Here is a 13,147-nt window from a genome sequence, read left to right as displayed (position 1 = left end):
AAATGTTATCTCAATTCTCATCACTTTTGAGAGATTTTACGTTTCTCAATCATTTATTAGACAAAAGATGAAACTAAGTTAATAATGATTAAGTACATTGAGATTCTTTTCCTTTCAATCTGTAACTTGAAACGCCCAACGAACAGAGGAAAAGAGCGAAAAAAAACTGACAAGGTAATAATTCACTTTTTCAAATACTCTGTTTGGTGGAAGAAAAAAATTGGTTATCATGAGAATTGAAACTTGATCTAATCAAATTTTGTCAGAATTTCTCTTTACCTCATTCATTCTCATTTTCACTTTTGATTTCAACTTTTTCAAATTTTTTCATATTCTTGAGTGCAATGAAAACAGAAACATGGAAAAAAATTCATTGAAAAGTTCAAGTTCAAACGATATTGTTTAGACCCTTGAGGTAACCTTGAACCAGATAAAAAGATAACATTGAATTTCGATTTTGCTCTTCATCTCAAAATTCATTTCTCGTTCAATTTCCATCAGTTGGAAATTAATTCATTCTTGAAACTGGAAAAGAAAATAAGAAATATTGAAAGAAAATCTTTTCCATGATAACATTTATTCCAATGATTATCGTTATTGAATTTTCAATGTTTCTCATCAAATTCATTTTCTTCCAGAGCAACTCGAAATAATTGGAAAAAAAACATTTGATAATCTAATTTAACTTTTCCACTTTATTCGTTCAATTTGAGAAGTGAAAATAAGAGTGAAAAACAATCAACTATAATGAACTGCAAAATGACAGAAGATGAAATTATATAAACTTGAAACTGTGAATTGAATGTATCTGATAGGTTGAAAGAATTTTACTGAATAGACTTTTTTTTTCTTCTTCTCTTTCTTTACTCATTTTCCTTCTCACAATCTTGCAAATCTTTTTACACTTCATTCAGTTTCCAACAAAACTGATGCAAATTATTTCACAACAGAAAACCTCATTAAGATGATGATGATGATGATAAGCTTTGTTTGAAGAGAGAAAACAAATTGCTCATTGAAGCTTCCATAATACAATAAGCTTACAATTTCAAAACCTAATAAAGTGATTCAAATGAATAAAGGTTCATGATTAGAATACAATTGTGATTCCGGGAAAGAAAAAGGTTCACTTTTCTTCACCTTTTCGCACTTTCCATTGAATAACAATTAGTCTTGAACCTGGCGAACCCGAAAAGTTATCCAGATCAAATTGTGTCTTGAAATCAGATTAAGCAATCAAAGTTGGGTGAAAGCGAAAATGCAATTTGTCAAAGTTCAACTTTTGTCGAAAATTTTTTTCTTCGAAAATTTTCATTCTTACCTGATGCAAGTTCCATCGTCACATTTAAACTGTCCAGTTAGACACTCGGTTCGATAGCCACAGTTTTCTTCATCCGAGTTGTCACTGCAGTCAGTGTCACCATCGCATCGCCAAGCTGCTCGAATGCATCGACCCGAATGACATCGATACTGATCTTCTGTACAAGGTCTGGAAGCTAAAGTAATGGATTCATTATTATTATCAATACAACTTGATATTTGGGGAAATTGGGGAAAAAGAGTTTTCTTTTCATGTCACACCATTATTGATACTGTTATTATATTTCATGTTATGGCATTATCATGGTGTCACCTAATTAAGGTCAATGATGAGATAATAATATGGGTGATGAGAGTGGAAAATGGAATGAAAGTTGAAGTGAAGAATGCAAGATTATTATTGATGTTTACAAGTGATGATTCACATGAAATTTGCTGCCAACTTCATGTCAACTTTATTTCCCTGACTTCTCAGTTTTCATGGCGATTAATATTCCTAGTCAAACAAAAGGGTGAAAAATTTTGGCTTCTCCACTCGACAAATGTTTACATGAAACGAAAATATCTCATTTCATCCATTGGAAACTGAAACGTTCACTGTTTACTGACAGTGGTAATACATCAAGAATGTTTAATCAAGCTCAAAATACTGAAAATATTGTTCAAGTAAAGAGTAAATGTCAAAATGTATGAAGAGCTTTTCCTTGAGAAAAGGCATTTATTAGACAAATTTTCATCTCAACCACCAAAGGAAATTGTCAGAAATCAAGATTCGAATCGAAAAATTGTGATTTCTAAATTTTGCTTAATTCTCAATTTCCATTGCAATTGATTACTGGGAGTGAAAAGTTATTACATTTTTACCAACTTTTTTTATTCTTTTATCTGTACAATGAAATGTTGACTGGTTGATGCAAACTTGATATTCATAGGAAGCTATAAAAGAATCGAAACAAATGGCAAAAGAATAAATTGTTATCACAATCGTTGGAGTTGTCACACTGGGAGTGATTCTAATAACTTTGAGCGATAAACATTAAAGTGCAGTTCTGTTGTATTCAATAGTAAAAAGTGAATAATGGAAACGAAAATGAGAATGGAAATGATTCAGCATCAGATAGCAGTTATTATTTAATTGTCACAAGTCTGGGAGTGAAAAATTATCAGCAGCAAAAAGAGAGAGAGAAAAAAAGGGAATTGGAATTATTTTCTTGTGTTATTAGATATTATCTTGTTTGCTTTATATCAATGAGAAAGTTGGATAAAGAAAAGAACAAGAAAAGAAACAATTTTCTTTCAATCCTGAACCATTGGAATTAGAAGAGAAGGAAAAATGTTTACCAAAAGTTATTTTCCAGCTCAAGTTTCATCTTGAAACTTATCATTACTTGGAATTTTCTTGATAATATTTTATATTAACAGCAATATTGTATTACACTAATTAATTTGCTTTAATGTTTTCAAATATCTAATAAAAAATGATTACTCGAACAAGTTTGTTGACTCGACAATTGTGTTTGGCCAATAAAAAGGCCATAAAATTTGGAGCATTGAATAACACAAAAAGATTTGGAACTTTATTTAATGAGCTCAATTATTTTCAAAGCAATTTTCAGTTCGATTCATTAACTTCATATTGATTCATCAAAGGTTACTTTTGGAAACCTTTCATTTAATCTTTTCTCCTTCTCACTGAAACTGGAGCAGAACTGAAGAAGCAAATGTTCATCATTAGCTTGATCAACGAAAAAAAAGAATACAAATGAAAAGTAATAAAGAAAAATGTTGAAAATGTTGAGAATGTTGAAAGAGAAAAAAATGGTGAATATTAAATTTCGCATTTACAAATTTCATTGAACCATTAATTTCATTAGTTGAATGAATAAACCAATTTCAAATGGAGAAAAGGAGAAAAGGCAACTTTTGAATTTTGAATTGGTCCAAATGATGAGTCGAGAGAAGAGAGGAAAAAGTCGAATCTTTTTCTCTGCGCAAAAACTCTGACTCTTTCTTGCCAATCGACTCTTAAATGTAATACAAATTGTTTATTCAATTTCATTTACTTTGGATTATTGCGAAATGTAAACTTCGAAAAATCACTTTTTTCTGTTCTTTCCGTTTTCATCTTCATCAGAAGCTCGAGTTGAAACACTTCGATATTTAGAGTAAATGTTTTGCTTTGAATGTCAAAATTTGTTTCAAATGGCATCCATCATGGATAAGTAGAAAAAAGCTCGCGGCTTCAACAGTTGAACTTTCATGTAACGAAAAACTGTTCTTTGAGTGAATAGAAACTTTTTTTCTCTTCGAATGAACAATGTTGAAGCTAAAACGAAACTCTAATGAGAGAAAAAGTGAGGAGAAAATATTGTTGCATGAGAATCAGCATGCTACTGACATTATTTCAATTTCATTTCTGTAAAAGGCCAAGATTGATCACACTTGCTTTTCATCATCTTTTTCCGCCTTTTCTTTATCAATGGAAATGAAGAGAAGAAAAAAAAGTTTCTTTACTGAATTTCGTTTACTTCCATTGTGGCTCTGCCTTTTGTTTCTCGATCATCATTCTTGATATTTTTTCTTCTTCTTCTTGTTTCTGCATATTCTGCCAATCCTGTAACATCATTAATATTTTTCACTCTTAAGACTTTGTTTTCCTTCCCTACTTCTTTTGTATTTATTTGTTCAATTTAGTTCTTCCAGGTTTCCATGTTTCAATCTACTGAAATCAAAGACTTCTTTCGTTTCAGCATTTCCATCATTTGTCGAGATTTTTCCAGCCTCTGTGACATTGAGGTAGAAAGTTGCAACGAATTTTTCGAATTGAAAATGTTTTCTTTTTTTAAAGAAATGTTTATTTCTTCGCATTTCAATAGCAAATTGAATAGTTCGTGTTTAGTTTATCTCGTTATTTGGTGCAGTTGAACATTACAACGACAATTTGTTAGGAAAAATAAGATAATGAGCAGTTTATTGATGGCATTTAAACTGATGAAAATTGATTCCAAGCTGTTTGTAGTCCAAAGCTGATGCTTATTGTAAATGTTAGTCAAGATTAATGGATTTACAGCTAAAAGTGCACAGCTACTTGAGGGCTGAAAGGAGAACCTGCAAGTCAATAAAGCTCGTGGAATAATGAAGGAACAAAGAATAAGAAAAGCCGATGATGATTAGAGAAGATGATGTTGGATGAAAAGGTAAAGAAATGAAACTCTGAGTGGAACAGAAAAAAAGAGCGGAAAAGGTGGAAAGACTATTGACTAAGTTTGTAAAAGAAGAAAAAAAAACAATTTAATGAAAGGCAATGAGGATAAGCAAAGATTAATTAGCTTAGTTTTTGCTCGATTAGACCTATGAATGTTCACCGAGAAAATAGCAAAAACCCAGCTCATGAAAAAAAACTGCAGCTTCAAAGGAAAGCTGAACAGATTTCATCAGTAAAACAGATTGCAAATTTTTTCCAAATTTCAGTGAAAAGAATTGAAGTTCAATAAAAGTCAAGAACAAATTTCGTTTTTGTTCAAGTTTTGTCTAGATTCCGATTTTCAAGTTTCATCAAAACATTCGAATACTCGTGTACAAACCAAAACTCGTGTAAAATTGCCTCGAAGACTATCAATTGAAGCTCAAAAAACCAAAGGTGAAACTGGTTCAGTAATACAAGTTCGAGTCTAATCTTTTTCTCTTCGTTTCTGCAAAGAGCAATGTTTCACTTTTCATGCCTAAACCTGGACGATCCGAAGTCTAACATAAAATATAATCCATTCTCTATGCATACTTTTACCAAGATAATCGTATTAATGCTTCGACATTTTCACTGGTAATTGTCGTTCAATGTCTCAGTTGACTTTATTACTTTACGATTATTTACCTATTCAACTATTATCCAGAGTCTTACACAAACTTTGACTCAATATTTTTCTTCAAGTGGATTAAACATTACCAATTCCAAATGAATAAATCACATTGTTTTTCCTTTTTTCCCTGTTTTTATACTTTTTCCACTTCAACATTGTCAAACATCTGTAATTACCAGAGAGAAAAAAATCAAGGAATCCAGTGAAACGCAAACAAATGCACATGAAAAGCAACAAAAAAAAGATTGAAAGCAAGACAGAAAAGGGAAAAGAGAAAGATAAACGAAAAAATCTTGAAACATTGTATTTTGCAGCATTACTTGTTCATTATTGAGCATTATCATGCCAACATCATTTACCTTTACTAAACCATTGTTTACCTTTTACATTTTACTCTGTATAATCTGGCAACTCAAGACGATGCAAAATCATGAAGCATTCATTTGAATACTTTTAATCAGCATTCAAGATTTTCCAACAAGAAAAATGTTTTCTTTTGAAAAGAAAAGGCGAAAAAAGGAAAAAAACAAAATCACATCAAAATGCAAATAAATGCAAATTCCTTACCTCAATTGTATTCGCTTGCCTATTATTTTATTGCCATTTACTAATACCATTGTGTTTTTAATCAGCTTGTTATCATTTTCTAATTTGGTATGAAAATCTTTTCCAAGTTTTGAATAATTAACTTTCAATTGAAACAGAAACCTTTTTGCAAACGATTCCTTCCTCGAGTCTCAACTTTTTTTTACTTTTTAGTCCAGAAACGAGCTCAACAACTGTGCAACTTAAGACCAACTTTGGCAACTTTTTGAGGTTTTTGGCTTTGATAATTTATTCGATAATTTACTTGTTTTGCTTTTATGCACTTTAACATGTAATTAATTTGATGCATTTTTGTACCAACAATCCAGTGTTGCTCTGGCCAGAGAAGCAAAAAAGTGTTTGTCTTTAATTTCCATTCATTATTTTTCCTTTGTCTGCCCTGTTAATGCTCATTTAACAGGAAATTAAATTAGTTTTCATTTTTTTCTTCTTCTTCCTTTCCTAATTTTCTCCAACATTAACGTAATTATTTGACTTTTTGTTTCAATTACTTCAGAAGAGATTCAAAGGAAAAAAGCCTCAAGGCTAAAGTCAATTATATTTTGTGACTTTTTTTGCTTCTTATGACTTACAGCAAATTTGAATTTAACCAAATTCTCAACATTTAGCCAAGCAAATAAACTTCAATTTAAAATCGATAATGAAACACAAAACTTTAATGAAATGCAAAAGTCTACACTAGCTTGAAAAATTCTGCCAAAGAAATGAATTGACATTCGAAAGAAAATTATTATCGTTTCAGTAGTAGGGAAATGTGAGTTCTGGGACATACGCGATTTCGGGGACTTAAATTATTGAGAACAGACAGAACTTTATTTAGTGTTATGTTACATTTTTTGATGATCATTACGCTATGAAATGTGAATCTGATCGTGATTAAGCTGCTAATGCTTGCAAGTCGTTCGTTAGTTCTACTGTGAAAAATGATGACTAGATTATGACTGAAAACAATTTCGTTTTCGATAAATTCTAGTGTAGTTCTGCTACAGAGAATTCAGAGTTTGTCTGGAAAATATCGTCTGTCATCGTGTTTCAAATGAGCACATTACTTAAGAGTAACTTGAAAGCTTAATTTATTTTTCTCAATCAAGTTAATTTGGACAAAAGCTATCAAAATTTTCGTCTCAACTTTCCATTTACCGAACAGATCGTTTAATATGGAATGCTGAAAGTATGCAAGAGTTGACTGGAAACAGGAGAAAAGAAATTCTTGCAAATTTATTTCTCACTCTTTGATGATGAATTTTTCATGAATTCAATTTCAATTCAAAGATGAACAATCGAATGTATTATTGTAATTGTTGCTATTTTGTTGCAAGATGTTGTTTCATCAACAGATAAAGTTGATTTATCTACCTTTTCTTTTTATTCCAATATTAATTAATCGAATCTAATTGTTAATTCTTTGATAGCAGATTATTTGTAAACTTGATAAAGCTCTTGATTAATCCATTCTATCCATATTAATGAGTTTCTCAAGAAGAGCAACTTTTCCCTCCAAGATTACAATTAAGATTATCATCGTTATTGAAACTCAATGTGTTTGGATTCGTGTTTTTGCTTGCATATTAGATTATTTGGTAAAGAAATTATTAACATTTTTCATTATCTTTTGCAATTTATCATGAAATACTTTCCCATTATTTTCATTAACGTCAATTATTTCATCTATTTCTCAATCGAAATTATCTTTATTCAGAAATATTCATGAAAGAAAGAAAACCATCTCAAAGAAAAGGTAACGATTAGAGAACTGAATGCAAACAGCACTTGAACTTTCATGAATCGTGAGAAAAGAAAAGAATAAAGTTGACAAATATTGAATTTGCATGAATTTTGGAGAAAAATTTATCGACAATTTCATTCCTTTTCATCAACATCTTGCAATTGTTTATGCAAATCTCTTCAAGTTTTATTCAATTTCGACGGCAACTGGGAAATGAAGTGCAAAATGATAATTGGAACCAAGAAAGAAAATGAAAAGAAAAGCCAAAAAATTAAAAGTTCTGAATGAAACTGAAACAGGCAACAATGAGAAGCCTAATTTTCTGTGAATCTTGATTAATCAAGTTATTGTAAAGTCACGCAAGGAAAAGTGAACAAATCATTTTCACTGAATCGTCATAACACAAGTAAAAATTTTTCATCTCATTAAACGCCATTCAACATCAAGTCAACATTGGAAACGTAAAAAAAGAGAAACACTAATTCGAAAGAAAAAAAAAGTTTCCATGATTGGTGAATAAGCCAATGTAACGTTGAAGCAAACCAACATTGAAAGTTGAACTGAATGAGGTAACTTTGATAACATTATCAATCAACTAAATGGATCAGTTTTTACTGTTGGACTTCCCACCGAGTACATGAATACATTTGCTCATCATTCGCCTTTATCTGCTTCTTATCCAGTAAACTCATATTTTTTCTTTTCTTTTCCAAATTTTCTTCTTGTTCCATCAAATTTTCTTTTCTGTTCTTTTTTTCCTTCTTCCTCTCTCTTTTACTCTGGTTCACTCCCTGTTCTCACTTCCCTCAAGGAGTATCCATGTTTACCTCCCAACAAGATTATTTACAATTAACCATCAATTGTCGAACCATTTTGTGTTTTCTCATGTTTGCCTTGATATTAACAATGGAAAATTCAACTGAAATGATGAACAAAATTTTTCATCATCTGTACCTGACAGTGAGTTTAATTAATTCTTGGCATCATTACGAGCCAGTTTTAACAAGTTTCCTTGCTTTGGTAAAAGAGAGAAAAAAATTTTCTCATTTTATCCTTTCATCATTTATCAAGGCAGCAAACATGAAAAACTTTTTCAATAAATCTTTCCATGTTAAGAACAAGAAAAGGCAAAAAACAACGATTTTTTCACAACCTTTCAACAATCCAACAAGATGTATTAATAAAACATTAAAAAATAGTTAATGTTCATTAATTTTTTTCACATCGCTCATTCAATCATAACTCTCATCAAACCGACATGAATAATCAACCTTTAACCGCGTCTTTAATAAACCCTTTCAACTTGAAACGAACATCGAATTTTTCCATTTTTCGAAATAAGCAAAATGCAATTCGCTTGCAACTCTTGAATTGAGCATTCCAGGACTTTTTCAGTTCTCTTGATAGAAACAGATAATCTGCCAGTTTTTGTTGATTTCCAACGAAATGTTATTCATTTGCTTTTTCATGTTCACTTCTTCATCCCAAGTTTGCAATAAGCTTTGATCCAAACTTTTCCCATTCAATATTTCATCTTCTTATTTACCAGCTTTAACCATTTTCATTCCCTCTTCTCCAAGTATCATTGCTATTATCATGATCATGGTGCAATGAAAATTCTCACTTTCCTTCGGATTCTTTACTGATAATATCATTCCAGGTTTATCTCTTATCTCTTCAAGTATCTTTCTTTTTGCGTCAATATTTTCTCAACTCCCAGTAGCCCATTCCTTGAAGAATATCTTTTTCTTTGAAACAGTTTACGCCCAATATTTTCTTCCTTACCGAACCATTTCCATCACAAGACGAAGCCTTTTTTGCCTTCCATTTCATTTTTGATTATTGATGAATCCATCATGCTATTCAGTTCGAATCATTAAAATGATTATTTTTCTCTTGAAGAGGCAAATCTTATAAAGTTTATTGCGAGATTAGCTTATATCTCTTTTGTCACGAAGCAGCAAAAAAAAGTTTGACTCAGAGAAGAAAAACTTTGCGGAAGTTCAATTTCCGTTTCAATTGGAATTCAGAGTGAATATCCTTTACACCCACCGAAAAGTCTAAAATCACATTTTGGCTTGACGATTAGCTCATGTGATGAGTAAAGGAAAGTTTGAACGACAATCATTTTTCCATCACAACGATTTGTAATCCAATGATGTCTTCAATTTCAATTGAAAAGAGACGAGTTTTGTCAATAATGAAAACAGATATCAAAATTCAATCGAATAAACCCAAAAATAAAATTACTTCTCACTGATTAGTTCATTTTCCTTCATTGTGTTCAACCTTTTGCCTTCTCACTCGAAACAAGAAAACATTTCGATTCGAAAAAGAACATTGAATTACATTTTGTTTTCTTTTCCATCAAAAAGTCAACCTTTTCAGAAGATAACATTTCTTTTTCATGTTGTTTCCATTTCAACACTACTTTATAAAAAATATGAGCTTCGATGAAAATGTTCAATAATTTAAAACTCGAAATTCATCCTTCATCTAAACAAGAATCTGATGAGAAAATGATTAAGACATAAAAAACTCCAAGCACTCATTAGTTTAGTTCAATGAAAATATTTTTCTTTGCATATTTTCTATTCTTTTTTCTGGTGCAAATTCCTTTGAATTTTTTTTCCTCAGAATATTTTCTTCATTTTTCATACAATTTTTGAGAACTTGTAACGCTCAATCATTTGACAAGATTTTTTCAACAGAAAAATTTTCTTTGTTCCAAAACTGGAAAAGTCATTTTATTGCAATTGAAATTTGTTCATTTCTTATTCTGTGAAATTTTTATTGTCCGTTCAAGTCAGTTTCATTGTTTGGTTTCATCATTTGTTGAAGCCTCTTAAACTTCAATTTATTATTTGCTTTTCTTGCTTTGAAAACTGCTCTGGAAGAGCAAAAAATGAGAAAAGGTTAAGAACTAAACGATGGAGAAAAGAGTGGGAAAAAAGTGCAAGAATATTCTTCTGTTTCCACTCTTTTCACTCTGACAAAAATTGTTGAACAAAATGTGAAAATGATGAAAAGAAGAGAGAAAAAAAAGAAAAGAAGTAGACACAAAAAAGTAATATTTCTATTGTGTTATGAAATTAAAAATGAAGTGGATGTTGGCACAGAAAAAAAGCACGAAGAAGCTTTGTTTTCTCAAATGATGTTTATTCTCAGAGGAAAGTGTAGGAAGAATGGTAAAGTTTGAGAAAAAAGAAGACAAAATTTGATGGAGAAATGTGGAGCAAATTGAGAATCATGAAAGTTTTAAATAGAACCAAATGGCACTAAGAAGAGATTAGGCTGAATAGAATAAAGGTGAAAAGTGAAAACTAAGATAAAGAATAAAATGAGGTTTTCGATCAGGAATGTTCATTTGATAATCTCTGAAGGCCAAAGACTCTCATTTCAGATGAGTAAAAGAAAATCGAAACAGAAAAAAGTGTTCCAAAAAAATCTAAATCAAGTTTCGTCCAAAGTCAGCCCAAAGATCAAATTTGAAAGGCCATAAATGCGGAAACATTTATGCTCAGTAGAAATCTTTAACAGCGACTTAACGCTTGCTGACTAAAATGATCAAATGTGAGTCTGAATGGAAGTAAAAACAATGCATTTTTCACGAAAGTATTAAATACTTTTCTAAAATTAATAGCTGCTGAGACTCAAATGTTAGGGATAGTTTATGTGAACGCCTAGTGTAATCTGTTCTATCAGGGAAAATTTAAATGAGAAAAATGTAAATCGATGGTGGAATAGGCAAATTGACATTGATTGAGATTGATGCTTGGATTGCAAACTGAGCGTAAAGAGAATGACCAAAAACTTGGGAAAACATTTTAAAGTGGAAATGAAAATGTAATTCGTTACCTTGCAAGGGAATGGAAAACTAAAAAAGCAAATGAGTCGGCAGTAAATTAATGTCAAGTCAAATTGATTTGCATAATCAAGAGCGAAAAGAGAGTTTCAAGTCGACTTATAAATCCCATGAAATTAAAAGTAAAGAACGAAGAAACTTGTGAGCGTGAAAACAAAGAGAAAAGTTGAAAAACAAAAAGTGGGGAAAAGCATTACATTTGGCCTGATCGATGAGGACAGTCAGCATTGGATAGTTTTGGCTATTGAAATGAGTGAAAAATATGCAAAAACATTTTTTTGGAATGATGAATTCTTCAGTTGAATGAACATTGAACAATGTCATTCGATTCCATTCTTGTGATACCGAAAAGAGTCAATTATTTCTACATCAATCGAGAATTCAACAAATTCAATCGATAAGCTAACATTAAATTTTCATTTGGCTCTTTGCTGTAGACAACAAAATGGATTCAAGTTTGAAATTGAGCTTGTAAAGAGAGTAAAAAATTGCAGATGAAAATTGAAAAGACAAAAAATACAGGAAAAATGACAAAAAACGATTGAAAATGAGAAAATAAGTTGAAATGGAGAAAAAAAAGATCCGAATTTTTTTGCAGATAAATTCTGTTTATTGTCAACATGGTTTCACCTCTTTTCACTTTTTGATGGTCAGTTGATTCACAGCTAAATCACAATCATTAAATTGTTAACCTTTACTCTTTGACTCTGTAACATTTACTAGAACAACAACTTTATTTTATTGTTTTCTCCTGAATTCATCTTTTTTATTCTCGAATTTTACCTCAAATGGGATTTCATATTTATACTGTTTGCTGTTCAAATTTCATCAATTGAATTGAAATGAAAAAACGAAGAAAAAATGAATTGGTAGAAAAAGTTTGCCAATGACGAAGATTTAGTTTTTTTGTCTCTTTTTTCCAAACTGTAAACAGATAAAAAAGCCGGAAAAAGTTTCAGGAGAATTGACGAAGAATGAAAAAGAGAAGGAAAAATGGTTTTCCATTTCTTTCAATAATACTTTGATGAATGAAAATCTTGTTATAACATTATTCTGGTTAAACTCATAAACGCAATTGGTGTCACCCAAGTCTTTCACGTTATATTGAGTGTAACTCGTCATCGATAAATCAATATTGAGTTAATATTTTCGGAGTTTTTTTAATCATTCCCTTGTAAAATAATTGACATTTAAAATCTTTAGCGCTCGCAATATTTACATCGACATAAGCACGATGATTGAACATGAACTCTGATCAATATTATATCATCACAAAGTGTCTTGAAGGTGAATAATTTACGTAAGATTGACTCTTTGTTTGAAAAAACTCCAAAAATTTCGACTCGTGATGATGCAAAAAGGCTCAAAATTTCTCACTCTTCATTAGTTAGAGGTAAAATTAAGTGTAATATTAAATCTTATTGTCAGATTAAGTCACCAAAATATATAAAAATCAAGAAAAAAGATGTGGAAAAGGTGCAAGATACATTTATAGCCAACTTTTGGACGATAAGATCATCATCATGGATGATGAAACTTACGTACAGTAAAGTACCAGATAATGACAGTAACTTGAAATAGCTTATTCCTACTATTCGCCGGGCAGTGTATTGAAAAAATACAGATTTTTTAAACCCCTCCTTAATTAGGGACCATTGACAAATTTACTGTCACTATCTGGTACTTTACTGTAACTTTTGATCCAAATGAGATTTAGTTGAGAAGCAGTTGATACAATTTTCCTTATAATTCTGTGCTTGCTCTTTACGATCA

General features: G+C 30.8%; 1 protein-coding gene across 1 annotated transcript in view; it reads right to left on the bottom strand.

Moving 5' to 3' along the window:
* LOC107363723 (low-density lipoprotein receptor-related protein 4-like) overlaps positions 1-13,147 on the bottom strand; it is a 45,979-nt gene that overhangs the window by 20,366 nt on the left and 12,466 nt on the right. Inside the window, exon 5 of the mRNA XM_015930995.3 lies at positions 1,322-1,496. Coding sequence (XP_015786481.2) covers positions 1,322-1,496 — 175 coding nt within the window. The remainder of the gene's footprint in view (positions 1-1,321; positions 1,497-13,147) is intronic.

Source organism: Tetranychus urticae, chromosome 2, assembly GCF_039701765.1.
Source record: "Tetranychus urticae isolate SD_2017Ah chromosome 2, NJAU_TeUrti_SD_1.0, whole genome shotgun sequence".
In the NCBI taxonomy this organism is placed as follows: domain Eukaryota; kingdom Metazoa; phylum Arthropoda; class Arachnida; order Trombidiformes; family Tetranychidae; genus Tetranychus; species Tetranychus urticae.
The sequence above is the reverse complement of the archived record's forward strand: the minus strand, read 5'-3'. Positions and strand labels throughout refer to the sequence as shown.